This window comes from Arvicola amphibius, chromosome 1, assembly GCF_903992535.2.
Source record: "Arvicola amphibius chromosome 1, mArvAmp1.2, whole genome shotgun sequence".
Taxonomy (NCBI): domain Eukaryota; kingdom Metazoa; phylum Chordata; class Mammalia; order Rodentia; family Cricetidae; genus Arvicola; species Arvicola amphibius.
Genome location: NC_052047.1, coordinates 11409303 through 11431930, shown reverse-complemented (window position 1 = coordinate 11431930; position 22628 = coordinate 11409303). Strand labels below are relative to the sequence as shown.

The window sequence follows — 22628 nt, the reverse complement described above, 5'->3', positions numbered from 1 at the left end:
ATGGCGAGTTAAAGCTGGCCATATTCTCGTCCATACTGTGTACATGCAATAAAAATAAACCATTATGACTCTTACAGAAACAATAAACCATCTTTTTTTTTTTCACTCCGTATACCATAAGCACATTCTGCACTGTTACCTTGAGTTATTCTTCCAAGAAGACATTATACCAGAGGCCTTTGAAGACGGATAAATACTGAGCTATCATGGAGTTGAGAGTGGTGTTGCTTTATGACAGGGGGCTGCTGCCTTTAGCAGAGGGGACAATAAGCCCCTATGGGTCTCTGCATTCATGTCCTGACTCATGTTTGCCTGATTAGGACGATTCTTCCCCTGACTCAGAGATCTGGATTCGGCTAAGTTCTCTGCCCATATACGGTGTGCTCTTAAAGACTTCGGGGGCTACTGTGGAGGAGCTCTCAGAAGATTCCAGTTTCACCATGGAGGACATCAACAGCAATAACATCAGGTACGTCAGCGCTGCAGATTCCTTGAAAGGGTTTTTAAGCACTGTAGGTAGCAGCTGCCTGTAGCTCCTTCAAAGAACACCTTGTTTCTGATCTTATTTTGTTTTACAATCCTTTCACTCGTCTGGTCAGGGTGGCTCAACCTGTATTCCCCGTGCCCTACAGGTACTCAGCTGCGTTCAAGACGGAACAGCATCTAATCATGGATCGCTTCCACTTCTCTGTGTCAGACATGGACGACAACCGTCTGGACAGTCAGGTCTTTACCATCACGGTCACTCCTGCCAAGAGTCCACCACACGTCATCGCTTTTGCTGACCTTATCACGGTAAACAGTTCTCAGATCAATAAACATCCAGGGCTTGGGATCCTTGGTGATATAGCTAAAGGATTTCTGCCAAGATGAGCATCCAAACTCTTCCCCCATAGTATCTGGGCAGTGATAGCAGACCGTCTGTGGCTGTCATTGTAAACTTTTTGTAAAAGAAAAAAAATAATTATATGCAAAAGATCAAATCATTATATTCACATGAGTTAGTCAAAACATGCATACACATGTGCATGCCTGAGTGTATATTATATACATGTATCTATACACACATATAGATATATAAAAACAATTCTGGATATTGTTGGCAATGGAGATAAAACAGAAGTAGAATACACTTTTGAGGATTTTAGTTGGTAACAACTAAAACATGGAAAGTTGACCCCACATAAATCAAGCCAATATTTCTTATTATTAACAAGATTAAAAATCCTGTGTGCGAGAGGCAATATAACACATGTCTATCACTGACGTTATCAGCCGAGGGCCTGTACCAGCTTTGTCAGGTACTAGCAGGCTGGCTTTGCAACAGGTACGTAATTCTTTCTAGCCTCCGTTTCTTCCTTAAATACTACAATGTCTACTACATAAAGGATTTCTCTGGTAATTAAATAAAATAGCTGGCATCTCTCCTAGCACAGTACCTGGTGCACAGCAGGGGAGTCCTGAACACTCATTCATTTTCTTCCCCTGCCTCACATATGAACTACAGTGCCCCAAGCCTAGGCATTTCCTGCTTCTAGCAAGGACTTTTATATTCATGAAACTCAGAATCATTTCTAGACAGTTGTGCTATTCCCCTTATTTTTCCTTTTCTACAACTTGGGGAAGTAACTTGAACCACCCTCAATCCGAGAGTCCCATTTTGTAATTTATAAACCAGCCCACATCCAGCCAAGAGTTCAGAGTAAAATGCCTTGACCACTTTTATCAAGTCAGCAAAAAGCATCAGGGCCAAGCTGTAGCGTTAGGGCATAGAACCGGGCCCCAAAAGAAAAGGTTAGTTCCAGCAACTGCTTGTACATATGCTGATTTATTTTCTTCTTTGATGTCAAGGTATGCATTAACTTTCAGGTGTAGCTAGTCTTTTATTCCTACATCCCAATAAATATACAATATGAAGGAATAAATGGGATTTTTTTTCTGGATGGTAACACCTATAGGACAGTCAACCTCGGGAATGTGAAGGAGGGCTATATCTATCATTCTCCAGTTATGCTCTGTAGAATTCTGATGCCCCAGGAAGGCAGCTCTCCTGTCCGGAAGCTTGTTGAGATGGTTAGTTAGAACCGGTCAGAACTGCTTTATCTCCAGATCCATCACCAAATGAAGTGCCATTATGAGAAGAGGCACAGTGCCCGAGGTATCCGAGTGCATCTTGAGGAGGGGCTGAAAGCTTTGCCTGGCTTTGGCAGCAGGCACGTTCCTCGCCTCAGGGATCCGCTTCCTGCCGAAGTGGAACTGGTGCTAGCTAGTCACGGCAGGCCACCCCTGTCCCTCAGCCCTCCATCCTCCTTTCCTGTCTTCCTCAGGTTGATGAGGGCGGTAGAGCACCACTCTCCCTCCACCATTTCTTCGCCACTGATGATCACGACAACCTTCACGGTGATGCTGTCATTAAACTGAGTGCTTTGCCCAAGTACGGCTGCATTGAGAACACAGGAACAGGTAACCGTAGGGGCTTTGCTGGAGAACGATTGAAGGTCTGGAAACAGGGGGTGGGAGATATTCTAATTAAACCTGAACATGGAGAATTAAAATGAGAAGAACCCATTTCAAAAAAAATGGAAGAAAAGGCTTCTTTTATTAGAAAAAGAAAAAAAGTTACTTAGCATATTCTTTATACTTTGTATTTTGTGCATCAAAGATACATTAATAAACAAAACAGATAACCCTGTCCACCTTCTTATTGACTTGTATCCTAGCAGAGAGAAAGTACTAACTGGGGAGATAGCATGCGAGAAGGCTCATAAATGTAGGAGAAGCTGGAGCAGAGTGAAGGTATTTGGAGTGTGAGCTATGTGGCTGAGGGGCTCACAAGTTGCGTTCAGAATTAGGGATCAAGAAAATAAAGATCCCTGTTCTCCTCTGCAGTTCCGATGAACTAAAGCTTGCGCCTGCTCCTTCTATGGAGATGACAGAAATGGAAATGCATGCTGTCTCTCTTTGACACCCACGTCAACATCCCTCCCTTCTACCATCTGCCCCAGACCTGCTGGAGGTTATCACACAAGGAGAGGCAAAGGCATGTGCCGTCCACAGGCCCCCTGAGACCCACTGTGACTGGCAGCTGAGACAGCTCCTGCCAGTTTCTGAGCTGCTGTGTCTGCAACGAGATTCCAAAGTGAACAAGTGCCGGTGCTAGGCTCTAATTGGCAGGCAGCTAGCAGCTTCTACAGACAGACCGTTGACTGCAGGTGTCAGTGGCCAGCATGGTGCCTGCCACTTGAGCCTGGTAACCGGAAGCTCATTTAGAATGGTCATGTTTTCCTATCAAAAGTCTTGGATCTTTTCCCTCTCTGGTCTTTCCATGTGTGCCTGCAGATTTGCTTATTGCCTAATTAAGCTCCTTTCAACAAATGTTTGTGCTAGAGACAACGTTGACATGGATGACATTGACCCTGCCTGGAGTAGGGGACTGCTAGCCTGATGAACTGGATGATAAATGACAGGAATAGGAACAGAGTGCCGAGGGTATAGAACAAAGCAATTGCGTCTGCATGAGAAGGCAAAAAAAGCCCAGGTCAAGAGGTTGCTATGGGCAAAGGAAAAATGGCATCTCTCGCAGAGACAAGTGTGTGGGTGAGGTGAGAGATCATGAAAGGCCATTGCCCTCACCACCTTTCCTCTCCATGAGGGATTCCCTGGAAGCCCTTGTAGCACAGTTTGACATTTACCTGAAGCACACCAGGTAGCAGATAGGCCACACTGGGTGCTATCTAGACTAGATAGTCACAGTTCTGGCAAATCTCAACCGCTCTAAAAAGTGATTCTCAAACTTTTATGTGCATTATCATTATCTGAATGGGCCATGAAAGCATGGTCTCTCAGGCAGAGCCCCAGAATTCCTGTTGAAGAGGTTGGTGTAGCCCACAAACTAACATTTTTTGTCACCCCATGTGTGACAGACATCATGGCTGCTGGTCCTAGTGTTGGAGGAGAAGGATCGCTTGTTTGTCCCAGCCACCCAGCTAGCTTAGACCAGAAATAATCACACAGAAACTGGATTAATTAAATCACTGCTTGGCCCATTAGCTCTAGTTTCTTATTGGCTAAATCTTATATTAATTTAACCCATTTCTAAAAGCTGCAGAGAAACCCTGTCTCGAAAAACCAAAAAAAAAAAAAAAAAAAAAAATTTAACCCATTTCTATTAATCTGTGTATCACCACGTGGCAGTGGCTTACCAGGTAAAATTCCCAGCGTCTGTCTCTGGCTGATCCATGGCATCTCTCTGACTTTGCCTCCTTTCTCTTAGCATGCCATTTAGTTTTCCCTGCTTACCTAAGTTCTGCCCTGTCAACAGGCCAAGGCAGTTTCTTTATTCATTAACCAATAAAAGCAGCAGATAGACAGAAGGACCTCCCACACTATTTCCCCTTTTCTGTTTAAACAAAAAGGAAGGCTTTAACTTTAACATAGTAAAATTATATATAGCAAAACAGGTATCAAGCAAGAATTACAGTTACAATATTTAATTTATCTTTTATCATAACTAATAAAAACCATATCTATTCTTCAATTCCATCAAAGACTCCAGAATGATATAATATTACCTAAGTAAACAGGACGTACATTGTAAGCAACTTTCAAAAATTGTAGAATTGACAGAGACATCTCGCTACCTGGACAGTCACCCAAAGTTCTTCTGTAACATTGGGGCATCCATCTTCAGCCTGCTATAACTGCTAAGAGTCTCTTGACCCTCTAGTGGCATGGGTTTGAACCTAAGGGGAAGGCAAGATACTCAAGGGCACTAAATAGTTGCCCAGTTTACATTAAGATGCTGCCCTTTTCTCCGTGGAAGAACCCAATAAGCACCATTTTGAACTAAGTGTTTTGTTTCCTGAAAAAACCAGCTACCTAAATGTAATTCCAACCCACTGGTACATATTTTTAAGTCTGGGGAAAGCAGCTTTTACATTTCTACCAAGCAGGAGGGAAAACAGAGTGACGGCAGTGTTGGGTGTGAAAGCTAATGGCATAATATCTAAATTCTTTCAGGACTGGCCTGATCGGGGCAAGACCCCCTGAGTCGCTCTGGGGACATCTGTCTTCTAGTGCTGAGGAAAGCAGGTGTCCAAGATGACAGGCACACTCACCAGGGGCTGTTTAATTTGTACCTAGGACGTTCTGCTGAGGAAGGCAGGGAACACACATCAGTGAAGTACAGTAAAAATAGAAAGTGTGGCTTTCAAACTTGGAACGACTGGTGCTTACAGCTTCGTGTCTGGTTCCCTTGATGGCCAACTAACGCTCCAAGAATTTTAAAACAAGGCTTATTTTATTCTGTATATTTCAAGGTTGTCATTTACTGAGGCTTTTCTTGACCCAGATAACAAAGCCACACTTCCCAGTTTCTAAGGATCAATGAACGGAGAAAGTAAAACTTGGAGGCATTCTCAGCAGTTGGTTCCTGAAACCCTAATCTCAGTGTCGTGGGGATTAATGAGTCACTGGCTGCCTAGGTCTCTCTCAGCTTCAATTTTCTTTCTTTTCTTTCAAACAAGTTGTGAAAAAACAAACCAACAAAAGACATTTCAGTCCTTGTCTGTGCATCGGGTACCAACAGATGGCACCGTCTAGAGTTGGGAAGTTAATGGCCTTTTTAGAATCTGGTGTTTGGAAAGTGTCATAGAGAAGGAAGAGGAACCTTTTTTGTTTCCCTCTGGGCCACCTCTACTTTGGAAATGTGTCTACGTGGTTTCTTTGTCTCCACTCTAGAAGACTATGGTAGCAAGTTAAAAAAAAAAAATCAATTAGAAGGACCTGGCCAGAACCAAATACAGGCCAAGCCTGTTCATCATTTGAACATTGCTTACTCTTCCCCTTGGCTTTTTGCAGCCTTTGTTTTTAGGTGAGAAGAGGGAGCAGGAAACAGCAAAGCCCAGAACTTTGAAAAGTGGCGCATGAGGGTCTCACTTCCCAAATGTACCCGTTGATCAACTTTGAGTTACTGTAACACACGCCAATGATAAGTCAGCTTCTAGAGACGAGGTTTACTTTACTCCTGAGATCAAGGGTAGCAGTCCATGATCAGCTGGACCCTCGTTGTGGCGATTCACCTTAGCTAAAATGGCATAGTAGAACAAAACACTTTTCTTAAGCCCAGGATGTAAAAGAAGAGAAAGAACTGAATTGATGGATGGTCCTAGAATCCCCTCAAGGACCTCTAGTGAGTCTAAGACCTCCTGCTTAATCCCAAATCCTGAAGGTTTTGCACCACGGACTGGAGACTAGCACATGGTCTTTGGGGGAAACTTATCCAAACTATGGCAGCACTTTGTCCCTGAAATGGTCCTGAATACTTCCATGTCTGAAGGTTGCTGAGTGTCATGGCATCTGCATGATCTCTGGGCACCCAGGAGCTCTGGCATGCTATCCTATGAGCTCAGTTCTTACTGATGCATAGCTTCCTCTAAGAAACTGGGAGAGCACCCTTGGAATAAGGGAAGGAGTGTTGTTGAATGATGTCATAGCTGCTGTACCCACGACCTCAGCAGCCGTGGCTTCCTTCGCAAGTCCCCAGGGCTGCGTCTGTCAGCATCCCAGCTGCCACTCTAAGAGAAAGAAAGGTTACAGGGGTTAAAGGGACTCCCATTCTCATTGGTTTGTTCCCTGGTACATTGTCCCTTACTCAAGCAGTAACCCTAATTAAATGAGGTCTCTCTCCCTAAATCGCTCTTTAAAAACAAAACAAAACAAACAAACAAAAAAAAGTAGGGGGATACTTGAAAAGAAGGAATTAGGTGAGAAGGGGAAGGATAAGAGATAATGGGAGAACTTTGATCCAAGATTATACATACATGCATATATATACACATATATGATTACATATACACCTACATACATATATGTATGATTATATATAAACACATGTTGTGCATACATGGATACATATATACATATACACATACTTGATTACATGTATATGCAAATATTATTTGTATCTTATGCATGCGTGCATACATATATACATACATAAACATACACATGAAATTGTTAAAGAAATAAAGCTTAAAACAAGAAACTTTGAAGTCAAATGGAAATGTGCTGGAGGAGAGGTTCTAAACAGAAAGGGCCACAGTCAACTTTTCTTATATAGAGAAATCGTTGACACTTGAAAGATAAATCAGACAGAGTGCTTTTGAAATTGCTAAAGTTAACATTAGAACACTGGCTATTGTGTTGCTGTTTACTCCCCAGTGTGCGGTATAAATGAGTAGAAAGAAACCAACCATAGATTCTATGCTATGTAAAAGTTAAACGACTGAGTGGTTTCAGGTGCATCATCTCACCTGATTCCCTGTAGAGACAGCGGGACTGGTACTGTCTGTTTACAGGTGGAGGATGGTCTTGGAAACACTCCCCAACCTAAGCCTTCCAGTTTCTGGGCTTCTGCTCTGTCTTAACTCCGCCCACAGTCATTCTTTTATCCCATGCTAATAACGATGTCTTCTTTTCCAAATCAGCCCAGTGCTTGTGTACTCATCAGTTGAGGTTTTCTCTTGATGTTATGCAGGGGATCGCTTTGGTCCAGGAGCCACCAGTGACCCAGAGGCATCGTTCCCTATTCAAGATGTCCTGGAAAACTACATTTACTACTTTCAGAGTGTTCATGAAAGCATTGAGCCGACCCATGATGTGTTTAGCTTTTATGTGAGCGATGGAAACAGTCGCTCTGAAATTCACAGCATCAATATCACTATTGAGGTAAGGATTTTAGCCGTTGGAGATGAAGCCTTCAGCCTTACACTGGCCCACTCTGAAAAGAGCCGTCCTTAAACCACGTGATGTGCTAGCCTTAAACAAGCACCCTTACATCGACTCACAAGCAAAGGGTTGGATGTGACCTTCAACTTCAAATATCAGTTTTAACACATAACCCTGACCCTCTGGAAATGTGTGAAATCGTAGTTGGCATTTGGGAAAGGTCAGGGTTGGAAATCTGGATTTCTATTTTAGGAGAAAATGGATTTGTTCTGGGTAAAGCAGTTTGGCGGAAGCAGAGAAGCCATGCCACTCCCACATTAGATGAAAACAAACATATGCCCATTTTCTCTGATATTATCATATGTGGGTCTGCATATATACTTGCCTTTTTTAAAAATTCATTTATTGGAGCTGGAGAGATGGCTCAGCGGTTAAGAGCATTAGCTGCTCTTCCAGAGGTCCTGAGTTCAATTCCCAGCAACCATATGGTGGCTCACAACCATCTATAATGAGATCTGGTGCCCTCTTCTGGCTTGTGGGCAGAATGTTGTATATATAAATAAAATCTTTTTAAAAAATTTCATTTATTCACTTAACAATAACACCAAAGAAATTTGATCCCCAATCCTGCACTTATTTTCATTTGAGCAACTATTATGATAGTCTTGCTTTATGATATCAAAGAGAGGGAGAAAAAGATAAAAATCTCAGAATGGATGAATGTCCTCTGCCTTGGGAAAATAAAACGTGTAGAACTTTCAACAACCATAAGGTCCAGGATTGGAGCAGGGTTGGGAGGCAGCACAGGAAGCTTTGCCAGTGTTGTGACGTTCTCTAGCTACGGTGGTATGTGTAAAATAGCCTTTGATCCTCAAATATACTTGTATTTCTAAATCATATGTCCTTCATTTAAGTCTAGAAAAATATGGCCCACTGTACCCCTGGGAAACATCTTAGAAACTGTTTATAGAACTCCCATCAGCCTTTCGCTTCTGTGACTTTTTATTTTTAACTAATATTTTGACAAGGCGGTAAGCATCGTGACCATTAAATGCTGTGTGGCTAATGAGAGTGGTTGCAGTCGTGACGTATTCTCCCGAGGCGTGCTTCTTTCTTCTTAAGCTAACATCTGTGTGAGACCCAGTCTTTTCTCCTTTAACCAGAGGAAGAATGATGAGCCTCCCAGGATGACCCTTTGGCCGCTCAGAGTATGGCTGAGCTCGGGAGTGGTGATAAGCAATTCTTCCTTGAGCCTACAAGACCTGGACACCCCAGATAACGAGCTGATTTTTGTGTTGATGAAGAAGCCTGACCACGGTAAGACACAAGCCACAGTGGAAAGCGGCAGCTTAATTGGGGAGCCCGACGGGTGGTGAGCACTGGCTTGCAGATGGCTTCCCTACTCCTTTTCCTTCCCTCCTACAGCCCATCCTTTGCATCCAAATATAATCAGATTCACAGCTAGCCAAGAGCCTTTGGAGTTGCGGTAGACGCTGTTTTAGAAGCCTGCTTGCTAAGTAATTGGCATCTCTGAAATTCCACTTCAGCTCTTTCCTTGCTCTCCTTGATAATCTCAGGCAAAACTAGTTTCAGGGTTTGCATCTTACAGGGTGGATATTGCCATTTGCTCACCAAGGCTGCCTCGTGCAGCCTGTCTGTGAGGTACAAGTCTCTTACGAACCTATTCGATTTGCAACAGGAGCAGTCTTTAATTCAAAGGAAATGCCGGAACTACTGTGGGGGTCCTCCACCCCCTCCTCTGAATGCCACACCCAAGCATTACCTAAAGCTCCGGAGCCACACTGTGTATCAATCACTGTTAACACAGGTTGGCCTTCCAGTCACTGGACTGCCGGTGTGGCACAGGGTTGATCATGGAAGAGGCCACTGGCCACTGCATTCTCAGCTTGCCTGCATTCACTTCCACTTTCTCCGATGAAGCATTATGAACTGTACCGTTGGGATGTGTGACCCCTTTAAAAAAACGAACCTCAATATGAGCAGGCTTACTGCCTTCCTGAATGAAAAGGGGTTCAAAGCATAGGCCCTTGGTCTGCATCCTGTAGGCAAAGGACAGAGTGGAGTGCTCTATTCACTCTGCAGGAGGAAAATAAAGTTCAGATCATGAACTGGGTTTGAATCCAGGGAGGGAGATGTGATTCCTAAGCCACTATATTGTGACTTCCCTGTTTGTCCTTAGGTGAGTTTTAACCACAGGAGTGGGACTTATCATCATCATCATCATCATCATCATCATCATTATTTATAGATGAGACCACAGGGCACATCCTAGTGTCTAGACCAAGAGTCTCCGAGATAGTTGATATTCTGTGGCTCATGCTAGTTGGCAAATTTGGGCTACGTTTTGATGATTCAAATATCTAAAAACCATTGTTTCTTTCTGTTCCTCTCTTGCTTCTGCAGGTCACCTACTCCGGAGGCCCACCGCTTCTGACCCTCTAGAGAATGGGACTGTTCTAGACCAAGGCTCCTCTTTCACCTACCAGGACGTCCTGGCTGGGCTGGTTGGGTACTTGCCTGGTGACAGTGATATGGCAGTAGATGAGTTTCGGTTCTCTCTCACTGATGGCCTCCATGTAGACGCGGGGAGGATGGAGATCTACATAGAACTGCCTACAGGCCACACACCCCATTTGGCAATAAACCGAGGACTTCAGCTCTCGGCAGGTGTGGTAGTCCAACTTTCTGTCACATGACACACATCTCCAAGAAGCATTGTAACAGGAAGCATATATCTCTGGGCTCATGGTTCACAGGCTTTAGTTCCTCATTGGCTGCTTCTGGTGTTTTCTGTGCTAAGGTAAAACACCATGGGAAAAACAGGCATAGTAGATCAGAGTGGCTTGCCTTATATGATGAACAGGAAGTAGAGACAGACTAGGGACCAGAGCAATATCTAGCAATATCCGAAATCATAACCCAATGACCTATTTCCCCAACTGGCCCTATCCCCTAACATTCTTAGTACCTTCCAAAAAAAAATGGCATCAGCTAAGAACCAAGCCTTCAACACATGAGTCCTTGAGAACAATCCATATTCAAACCGTAACAGTTTCTGCAGCCACGGAGAGTAGCCTCATTTTTCCATAGTTATTTAATTTTTAGCCCATGTAGAGTGTACCTTCTTCCATGCTGGTGTTGTGGGTGAACCTTAGGGAAGCTAGTCAACATTTAAGAAAAAGTAGAGTTTTGGGGAATTGCTGTTTACAAACACTGAGTTGTGGATAAGAAATATAAGCCAACGAAATTCCCTGGACAAGACACCTCGTCTGAATTTGAGAACATTTGTGCAGAGTTCACCGTGTTTTCAGTATCCTCAAAACCATAAGGTGCAGCGTAGAGCCAGGCCTCCTGAAGCAGAGCCTCTGTCCCGCCAGCATCATGGGAACCAACAACAAAAGAATTCTGGCCAGACTTCCAAGATGTTTACTTTTTAAGAAAATTAGAAAGGCATGGGAGAGCAGTTGGGAGGCTACCAGGAAGCAAAGGATTATGCAAATACTTGCAAATTGCTCTAGCTTCAAATTGTCATACTTTTGCCATGTTTAGCAGTATTAAAAGAGCAATGGCATGCATTAGCCTTGAACTTCCTGTATAGTAAGAAATGAACAGGGAGTGGACCTTGGACTCGAGTCTCAGTGCCCTGGGATTCTAAGTTAACTAGTCCTTGTTTCTCATATATTTTGTATTGAAAAATAAATACACGGTATAAATAAAAATTGAAATTTTGAGAATTAACGAAGCTTCCAGGATTTCACTACTTCCAAGCAGAGTGGTGGTCTGATACTATTTCATGGACTCTAGGAGAAGACGTGACTTTTTTTCCCCAATTGAAGAAAAAGTACTGAATTTCTTAGAGTGCAGCAGGCAGCGTGGAAATGAGGAAGTCCAAACCACGTCCCTCTGTCCTCCCAGACTCAAGAGGTGTTACCGGGGGACCACAGGGTTGAGGTCACATGTACTGGGATACACGACACAAGACGAACAGTGGGGATATTCCATATTTTAGAAAACTCTGAGCAAGTCTGATCTTTGTCCCAAGGAAGCTATTGCCTCATCCGTTAAGGTCACTTACTAAGAGGTGCTTGGGTAGAGTGCTAAAGGCATTCTTGCCCAAAGGTGGTCTGCCACCCCAATACTAAACCACGTGGCACAAATGATGAGTGTTAATTTTACTAGTGTTGGCTGTTTGTAAGGTGAGAAAGTAGATGGGCAGGAAGCCAAGGGCAGGGCTCTGAGAAGGTTTATGGTCAGTGTCTTGCCCCTGTCTCCAGTCTCTACACAGCTCCTCAACCTGACCCTTGAGCTTAGTTTACCTTCTGACTTAGGAGACACTGGTTTTGACTGTTTTATCCGAGGTGACAATGAGATATGTTTATGTGCTTATGCACAACTGTTTTTTTTCTGATTTGGTTATACTAAAAACACCCAAGAAATTGAATCAAAGCAGATTCTAGATCTAGAAGTTATTTGCGTCACAGAAGTAGGTCTTACCAGGTTCTAACTGGCAGGCTACTACCAGAATGAACACTGGAGGGAGTAAAAGTGGACACAAACAAAGGGCATAGTTCTAAATGATTTTATTTAGGGAAACTAGAGTTTATTCAGCTGGAAATGGAGACAGGCAAATGCCTGGTACATGGGCCCGAGTAACGTGTGATAAAAAAAAAAAAAATCATTTGGCATCCCATTTGAAGGCAATGGTGGGGAATGACCTTCTCTCTCCCATTCTTCCCCAGGGTCTGTAGCACGCATCACAGAGCGGGACTTGAAAGCGACAGATGCTGACTCGGATGACGGCCAGGTTATATACATCATGAAGGAAGACCCTGCTGCAGGGCGCCTGCAGATGGCGAAGCCTGAACCCCCGGAGCAAATCTCTGTTAGAGGCCCCATCCGCAGCTTCAGCCAGGCAGACGTTAACCAAGGTCAGCCTATTTCCCCCTGCCTGTCCAGGTTCCCTATGCTCTGTCTGGTATAATAAAGGGGGGTTAAGTGCCTGGCAGCTTATAGCAGGAACCCATGTGTTCTTTGATTCTGATACGAGCTGAGTTATAGCTTCATTTTTTTTTTCTTGGTCTCGCTTTTCTTTTGTTTCAAAAAAAGAGAGAGCTATTTTTTTTCTAGGCCAAAAAAATTTATTTTCTGAGAAATTTGAGGCTACGATAGCGGGAAAAGATATCATTTTGTCTTTCTGTGTTGCTAAAAAGTATGTGTGCAAGAACAAAAGAGAAAAGAAGCGAGTCGAGATGGATTATGGTAAAAATTATGCCTTCCTTAGGTGAGCAATTTATATCTCTTCCTGGCTCCCCAAAGAGCACAAGTTAATGAACTAAACAAAATGGAAGGGGCATAAATTGGAGCTGCCTGGGGGAGATTACACGGCTCATCCCTCCTTCAGGAAATGCTGATGTAATGCAGAGGCCTCGGTGTTAAATGCTACACAGTTACTGTGCAGTGCTCTCAGGGCTAGAGAAGGAAAAAGAGTCCAAAGCCGTGTGACCCCGTGCAATTCCTTTTAGAGGTAGAAATATGCCCCCCCACACACACACACAAGGAGCAGGACTATGGGCTCTGTCAGTGTGCTGACGCCTCAACCTGAGAGCAGCTGGGTGTTCACTGGGTGTGTGGGTCATTGAAGAGGTGCAGTGAGCAACAGCATAATAGTAATTATTTAATACTGCATCCTCTGTGTCTCCTGGTGAAGACTAAGACCAAGCAGCTCTTCCGAGGGTTTGGTTCTATTTACACTGATGGGTCCATGCAAATGATTTGAGCTGACAGAATGGGATGCCCTGTCCTCTTCATTTGGAGCCTTTCTGGCTTCTTTGTGAAGATTATGTGCCAACTTATCTATCTGTTGAATGTAGCCTGCAGCATGAATAATAAAAACTCAGAGACAGATATTGGGGTTCATCCTGAAGATCAGAAAAGCAAAGTAGCCAGCCACTGGCTCTTAACCTCGATCTCAGTCCATAAATGGTGATCCTGCCTCCAGAAAACCTCAGGATAAGACTGTGTGCTGTCTCCTCCTGTCTCATATTCCTCTCTAGGGCGTGTCCCACTGAGATTAAAGACATGCACTGCCCTGTTTCTATGACAACTAGTGTTGCTACTGGGATTAAAGGTTTATGTCACCACTGCCTGATCTGTTACGCTGTTTTACTCTCAGATCTTCAGGCAAGCTTTATTTATTAAATTACAAATGAAATGCCCTTACATTTCCCTTTTTGTCTAAAATAAAAAAGAAGGCTATTACTAATATAAGAAAAACCATGTACAATAAATACAATAACTTTATACAATATATACAGGCAATAAATACATCAAGAATATCTAGTCCATTTGCATTTGACAAGTTCAGAAAAAGTACTCCATATTTATCCTATCTTGGTGATCCAAAGTCTTGCACCTAATTTTCATTCTTTCAAAGCTTGTTTCTGCATCAGGTAAACAGGGAAAACTATAATTATCTAGACTTCAACTCCCTCAGAGACCCAAATAGGAAATAATAGTAACTGAGTAAGCAAGAAGTGCAAGCAAGCAACTTCTGAAATGTGTGAGTAATGACAGAAACAGCTAGCTGCTTGGACAGTCACCCAAAGTTCCTCTGCAACATTGGGGCATCCATTTTTGGCCTACAGGCCTAGCATAGTCAACAGATTTTTCTGTGAAGCAGGATATTCTGAAGGGCTGTCCTTCCTTGTCTTGCCAAGGTTTGACAGTCTCTTTATTTTATGTCCTGCTTATCTCATTAGGGCAGTATGCAGTCAGCAGTTGAGGCAGGGTCATTTTCTTACCCAGCAGTTTGCTTTTGCCACAAAGAAAGTAAATTCCATATGGAGTTACTTTGATGCCCATTATCTTCTCTGAAGTAGATTGGTGCTGCCAGGAGCTGACATGTCTCATTGTCATAAAAATAAAGAAGAACCTGAGTTATTAAAACATCCTAAATACTATATTCTATAGATCTCTAAAGTGTTTGAAGATGACCTATTTAATCTAAAATATATCTTTGTTTGACCTTGAAAACATACCTAATGTGACTTCAAGTTTGATTATACTAGGTAATTAACTACTAATCTATATTTCCTTTTTATCCTAAATATTTGGCAATAATAATTTTCAAGGACTAGAAATTTGCATTAAATTGTTAAATGGGCTGTATACATATAACATTTTGAACAAGATTAGAATGTATGTACAGTATATCAAGCAAAATTAATCTCAAATTTGTATCAATGTATAAAATTTGTATACAATATACAAAAGTCCAATCCAATGTAAAACATTTAAAACTAGTAGTTGCTTTTTTAAAGTAGATTCAATAATCTTCCTTTTTTATTTTATCATATCTACAGCCTCCCTTTTTTCTTTCAGAATAGAATCAATAATCTCTTTTATCCTAAAAGATCTATATCCCTCTTTTTTTCTTCTCAAAAAAAAGATTGTCTTTACCCCCCTTTTTTCTTTCCAGAGTAGATTCAATAATCTACCCTTTTAACCTACCATGACTATATCCCCCATTTTTTTCAAAACAAGAACCTTTAATTTTCCTTGTTTAGTTTTCTTCTGACCATTACCAATAATAATTTGTTATTAACACATTAAACAAAGACAAACATTCATAATCCATTTTGGGAGAATGTGGGTGTAGTTTTCTAGGTCACTTCCTGCTGATTGGGGGTGCTGATAATCTTAAGGGGAAACAAAGAAAGGAATATGAGATGGGGGGGAGACAGCTCTCAGGCTCAGTCTCATTCTGAGATTCCTGGAGGCAGGATCCCTATTTCCTGACTACGGAAAGGTAAGAGCCAGTGATTTGCTGTTTTGCTTTTTTGACCTTCAGGTTGAACCCCAATATCTGTTTCTGGGATTTTATTAATCATACTACATAGCAACCAGATTCTCTGTGTATTTTCCATCTTTACATGGAAGCTAAGCCGGGGTGGATGGGATCTGGGAGCGCTAGTTTTTCTCCCAAACCCAGGTGGCTAGGTTTGGTTTCAACTCTGGCCTGTACCAGTGACTAAAAAGTCTCAGGCAAATGACTTTTTAGTGGATTTGTACCCCAAAACTTGGCTGCCAAATGAAGCATGATGATAAAAACTCAGAGACAGAAACTGGGGTTCAATCTGATGGTCAGAAAAGTAAAACAGCCAGTCACTGGCTCTTACCTCTACTTAGTCAGGAAAAGGTGATCCTGCCTCCAGGAATCTCAGAATGAGACTGAGCCTGAGAACTGTCTCCTCCCATCTTATATTCCTCTCTAGTGCTGGGGCTAAAGGCATGTACCATTGGGATTAAAGGCATGTACTGCCCGGTTTCTATGGCAACTAATATAGCTACTGGGATTAAAGGTGTGTGTTACCACTGCCTGGTTAGGCTGACCGGTGGGCCTGTTTTACTCTCTGATCTTCAGGCAAGCTTTATTTATTAAAATACAAATGAAATCCCACTACAATAGCTGGTGGTCTTCCGTGTACTGGGCCGTGGGGAGGGAAAGGGTCCTGAAAGGCAGACGGCAGGCCTGTACTCTCTTGCCTTGTGATGTGGGTAGTTGGAGGGTCTCTCCAAATGATGTGAGTGTGGTCAGTGCATCTTGTACACATGTGCAATTTCACCCATCTAGTCATTCTGATTATTTATGTAGTTATAAGGCCATCTTGGAACCTAAGATAGGTCATTCAAAAACACTGATCATAAGAAATGTCACTTGGAGGAAATTTGTTATGGGGAGGTTTTAGGATATGAGGAAGACGGTGGTAGGAGAGGAAGAGAAGAAATGAAAACTTTAGATTTCAACGTCAAAATGGTACCAAGTGGGGAAGATGTAAACTGAGTCCTTGGTGTGAACACCACCTGAAGTTCCACATCTCACTTCAGAAATAAGTAGCAAACAGAACTAATAACAAATCTTTTGTTGTTGTTGTTGTTTGTTTGTTTGTTTGTTTCTGCCCTCCTTTTTATAGGGCACATAGAATACAGCCATGGGCCAGAAGAACATGGTGGGAGCTTTGCTTTTAAATTTGATGTGGTTGATGGAGAAGGCAATAAGTTGGCTGACCAGTCATTCGCCATCAGCGTTTTAGGTAAGGGGTGTCAGGTTTTCCAGCAGAAAACACAGCAGTTCTGTAGTTTCCACATGTTCGCTTTGGAGCCTGAGCCCTCCTTCCTTCCACACACGTGGTAAAGGTGAAAATCTAGGACGGTGCCCTTGCTGAAGCCTTTGAGAGACAGCTCCGAGGATTCTGCTGAGCCTACCTCCTGGGCACCAGACCTGAAGCTTGGGGACTGCAAACCTCCCATGCTGAACCATTGTTTCTGGTATTTTCAGAAGCCAAATCCCCACCGGTCATCACCACCAATAAAGGGCTGGTCCTGGATGAGAGCTCAATGAAGAAAATCAGTACCGCACAGCTCTCAGCTACTGATGAGGATAGTGAGCCTGCAGAGCTGATCTACAGAATCACCGCCCAACCCCAGCTGGGCCACCTGGAGCATGTGGCATCACCAGGTATGTGGGCATCTCTTGCTCCATCCTGCAGACTCAGTAAGTGCTGGGGACTGCTGCATTCTGTGCATATACACCCGCAGTCTGTCTTAATTATCTTTATTTTCTGCCTCACTAATTTTCACCATTAGATGTTGGTACATTGTATACAATACAATTGGTACATTGTATTTAGTATACATTAAACACTTTATAATAGGTGCTAAAACTAAATTAGAAAAAAAATGACAATTCAGAGTAAGGAAATAGCTCCTTGGAGGTGGGTATAACCTTAATATGAGTAAAACCCTGGATGTGACCCTTAGAACCACAAAAAAAACCTATTATTTCATATAAACACTCTTATCTCCATAACTAGATAGTCAAAATCTTCAGAGCAAACTGTACTCCTCTGGTCTTTTACATTGACTTGGCTGCAATGCACAGTATAATCTCCTGTGTTTAAATATTGACCTCAACTGGGAGTGTAACTCAGTGGTATGGTGTGTATTTAGCATACACGAGGCCTTGGGCTCAGTTCCCAGCACCGGGGAAAGAAAGACTGAATTCAACAGAGGGCGAAGGAGAATGTGTACCAGACAAGACTGCAGTTCAGCCGCTACTTAGGAAGCAAAGATGAACCAAATGAATCCTCACCCCCTGAATTTCTCTACTGGCTGGGGTAGGGCACCTCCCTAGATCCTGTAACTCCGGGAAGGCAGGTGTAGACCTGGAGTTGAACGAGTCCAAAAACCAGGAAGTCTACATTGAGTAAAAAGTGCCCTGAGGAGGGTTTAGGTATGTCCCTGGGAGTTGGAGTTCAGGGAAGTTAGGTTTGCATTCTTTTCCGAGGTGGAAAAAGTAGAAACCAACAAAAGTGGACCATATTAGCATAGACTAAAATAGTAGGAGCTAGGACTCGTTGGTACATTTGGTCACAATGGAGAGTCCTCCATGCTGAGATAGATCATCTCTGTTCACCAGAAAAAGATTAGAGTATCACTGTAGACTTTTGAGCTGGGGAGGAAGTCAGATATCCGATGGAATGAAATGGGGGAAGGGAAAGTGAGACAGTGGCCCTGGTAAGGAAGGTTCCACACCAGGCCAGTAGAAGGCAATACGGCTTCTTCACCTGCACAGGCAACTGTGGCAACATAAAGGGGGAATATGAGAGTGACTGACGGGTCCTTTTGAAGTATTCACTCAGGTGATCCGGCAGAAGGAGAGCGAGAGAAGAGGAAAGGGGTGTCAGGGGAGAACCTGTAGAATCTGGCAGTTGTGTGACGTGAGAACCCCAGATACTTGCCCACTAAATCTAAAGGTATAATTGCCGTTACTTCTTAGAGGCAGGGATAACTTGAAAGGTTTAGGTCTTTCTTGGAATTTCCTTGGATTTTATATGACAGATTCTTCAATCCATGCAGAACGTCAAGTCCGGGGTGCCCTTCCAGACTCACCTTCTCATGCAGAGGCAAGTGTAAGCAGACAAACACGTGAATCTTTGCCACCAATCAGGGATTGTTAGGATGGCATGAGTGTTCAGAGGCACAGTGGGGAGCGGGGAAGGCCTCCCTCACAAGAGGATGACATTTGAGGAAAGTTGAAGAGAGAGAAGAAGTTGGCCATGCTGGTGAATAAGAAAAAAAAAAAAGGATTGGCAGAGGCATGAGCAACTGTAGTATCCTGGAGAGGGCTCAGCCAGGCGAGTCACTCTCAGAGCTCAGTTAGGAGGACAGTGTTCTTTAAAAGGCAGAGGGGAAGGGTTGAGAGAGAAGACTTCCCCTGGCCCCACCTGGTGGTAGAGAGGGTGCCCAATGCATGCAGAAGGGGGGTACAGAAAAGAATGAACAGATTGGCAAATTAAAGCAGGCAGCCTTCCCTTTTGTCCCAGAGTTCCTGCGGGAAATATGCAGATTAGCACCCTCTATACCTTGCTGCCTGAGATAGTTAATAACTAATTCATAAGCTAATTGCTTCTGCCAGAATTCTGTCAGGTTGCTGATTGTATCTCCACAAAGATGAAAGGGCAGGCTCTTGGCGGTGGTGTTGGGCAGCGGCAAGTGAACAGATTTAAAAAGCCCCCAGCTTCATGCAAGGCCTTGCCAGTTGCCCACCTACTGGGCAGTCCCAGCCCTTGTTCTCCTCTGACCCCAGGCTAGTTCACAGTCCTATGGGGTGGGACTGCATGCCATTTCTCTTTTCTCTTTCAATTCTGCTAAGACCAAGCTGTACCTGTTTCAGGAGATACCATGCTCTTGCTTCTTCCAGGGATGGTACCCCCATCCCCAAGGCAGAAGGATTCCCATTTTACCTAGGATGTTGCTTTATCTGCTCTTTCCGAACAGACTTAACTTCCTGATGCATGCCGTCTTCTGTCCCACCAGCATTTCTTAACCCACCCCTTTCCAGTCACAGAAAGTGGTTGATGGGAACGTCATGTCCCATGTCGTGTTCCCCCCCACCCCGTCCTCCTCATAGACGAGGTTCCCTCCTCATTGTCACAAAGGTGGGGATTTCCCCGCCCCTCCCTTGCTCTAAACCATGACCGAGTCCCCCTTCATGCATTTAACCAGGATCCTCTTCCTCTGGTCTCCCCACCCTCCCATTAGAACATCATGTATTGGTTCCTTTTGAATGGCCACAGTCCGCTTGGAAGGAGCACATGTAGATTACCTCGTCTCCTCCCAGCACAGTTAGCTATGACTTAGACCAGAACATTCTTCCCTGGTAGGCCTGAGTCTACCAGGATCTGGAGTTGGGACAGGGCCAATTCTTTCTGAGGGCAGAGCAACTTGTAAGTACATTTAGCTGTGCCTCTTTACTGCAGGGACTGAGGCCTCCTAGACCAAGCTCTGGCCTCCAGTGTCTGCTGGCCCCTCTTACGTGCTTGCACAGAGTGGACTTCTCGCCAGACATCCATGAGATCTGATGTCAGCTGCTCAGACCTGATTGTGATGCTAACAGAGTCAAAAGAGTTATGTGAAACCTCTTGTTTTCCCCTCTGTGAACTGCGCAGAAGGTGGGTCTGAGCCTCCCACTGCTGAGAGGCAAGGCTGGGGGTCCAGGCCTCATGGAGCTCTGATCCAGGTTAGAAGACCGCCCCCTCACCCTGACCTTTCCCTGCTCCCCTATGCTTTAACGACTTTCTTTTTCTTGGGAAATTAGAATCAAGACTAATACTAACTAGGAAAAAAAGCTGAGATAATTAGAACCAAAAAAAAAAAAAAAAAAAAAAAGCCCAGAAAGCACCAAATGTATTTTCTATCACAGAATGATCTAGAGGCCTGAGGTGGGAGGTAGCTCCACCTCTGGTTTATGGTGGCTGATGTAGTTGACTTTTGCGGAAGGAAGAGAAGGAAGGAAGATCCCTGGGGCTTGGATCCCGTGTACTGTGTGTTTTAGCAGCACTGCGGGATGGACAAACGTCACTCTTGTGTGGTGATATCCATACACAGCTGAGAGGTGGAGACAAATGGAGCATCTCCCTGGGCACCCAGTTGCTTACATTTCCACTCAGGGAGGAATAATATTAGAATATAGCTCTCTCCAGCATGGCAAGACCAGGGACCAAGAGCTTGTCATTCCTAAGGTGTAAGTAGTCACACTGACTCAAATACTGGGAGGGGTAGTGGTAGCTAAATAGACCTTTAGAGGACAGAGATGGAAGGGCCATATTATATGTCTTGCAATGAAATGTCTCTTTCCTGAACCAAATAATTACTATGCATAAAACTCCTATATTGCTATTAACGAGGAACTGTGACAATAAACCAAAATCTGTATCCTTGTCTCGGTTTTAATTTTCTTCCCCCAGAGTGTATTGATAGCATTGAGGCTCTAGCAGGCAACAGAACACACAGCTCTTGGCCTCATAATGATTTCCCTTCCCTCCAAGGACCTCAGGAGGTGTGGAGTAGCTGCTGTCCCTAGCATACTTAAGGAATCCTGCTGGATTCCTCTTGTAGGTACAACACACCATCCTCAAAGTTGAAGTGAAGTACTGCTAATCCCTCAAAGACTATGAGACCCCGTGACCCGCCCTCTGCTGATGGGTCACCAGCACTTATGCCAAAATGCAAGGTTGTCTCTGTGGCCTTGTTCCCTGCCAGAGCCACTAGGTGCCCAACCTGAGAATCAGATGACCTTTCCTGGTGATGGCATCTCATTTAGTAAGGGTGGAACCACAAAGGCAGGTCTCTCCATCTGTAAGCACCAAAGCGTCTTGATTCTGTTTGAGGCACTGACTAAGGAGATGTGCTGTTCACAGAGTCTAGGTCCACTTAGCCTCTGTGAATGGTACAGAACATGAGGAGGCTCATTCCCCAAGACTTCTAAAAATGTGCATTTTCCTGCATGCCTACCTTATTCCAAATCTTAAGTCAAGCAACTGAATAGTTAGTTCTACCCTCGTGTATTTATTAATTGCTTGAAGCCTGCTGTTCATTACCAAGTGCACCATTGTCCTTTCAGGCATTATTTTGGTGCAGGGTGGATTGCATGTGGCTGTTGTGAGCCACAGGAAAGGGTCCTGCACTAAAAGCTAATTTACCACAGTGTTGCCATAACTTGCTGCTTTTTGACCCGCCCTTGCTTCCAAGACCTCCCAAGAGGTCAGAGACCTCTCAGAGGCACTTCAGTCATCCGCCCCCCCCCCCCAAAAAAAAAACATGGCTACCTTTCAAACATAGATCTCTTCTCTTTTCCTACCTCAGTTTGTTACCGTGCTCAGTTCTTGGCTTTCCCAGCCAGGTTTCAGAATGGATGGAGCACATTGTGAGAGTCTACCTGGCTTGCACAGGTAACACTGGGCACGAGAGTGGGGGTAAAGAAGATAACAGAGTTAGGACCTCAGGGCAGGCTCAGATGCTCTGTCTCAGGTCAGGATGGCCCCTAGGCTGAGACAACAGCTGCGTAGATTAAGCCCAGTTGTATGTGCATGTATGATCAGACCACTCAGGTTTCTCATGCCTCAATACTTTACAGCTTGGACAGAATCTGTTCGTCTGTGCTCTCTCTTATGTAGTCAGACCGCCGTGAGGGAGCACGTCGGATAGTGCATAACTAACCATGGGTAGTGCTGCTCTGGGCAGGGCAGGAAGTACCGTTGGAAGTATTGCTTTTACTTATCATATAGAAATAGCTCTCTCACTGGTATGCTTGCTCCGTTTCTCTTATTAAGAACATTGCATAATTCATGTGGCTTCAGACACAACCACCACTATACAGGGCGGACAAAATCAAGTCGATGATCTCACCATCCACCGTTTTTGTTGATTCCTCTGACATGGCTAGACGATTCCAGATTCAGAGATGCCAAAGAGAAAAGAAGATATAGTAGAGTTCCGTGTCGTATGACTTCCTCCAGCTTATGCGGCTCCCAAGAGTG

At 43.9% G+C, this 22628-nt stretch overlaps 1 protein-coding gene across 1 annotated transcript in view; it reads left to right on the top strand.

Annotated features, from left to right (window-relative positions):
* Positions 1-22628, top strand: part of Fras1 (Fraser extracellular matrix complex subunit 1) — a 403170-nt gene that overhangs the window by 319036 nt on the left and 61506 nt on the right. Inside the window, exons 39-47 of the mRNA XM_038339383.1 lie at positions 321-469; positions 633-795; positions 2328-2463; positions 7538-7728; positions 8892-9045; positions 10153-10416; positions 12489-12677; positions 16722-16841; positions 17087-17266. Of these exons, the coding sequence (XP_038195311.1) occupies positions 321-469; positions 633-795; positions 2328-2463; positions 7538-7728; positions 8892-9045; positions 10153-10416; positions 12489-12677; positions 16722-16841; positions 17087-17266 (1546 nt within the window). The remainder of the gene's footprint in view (positions 1-320; positions 470-632; positions 796-2327; positions 2464-7537; positions 7729-8891; positions 9046-10152; positions 10417-12488; positions 12678-16721; positions 16842-17086; positions 17267-22628) is intronic.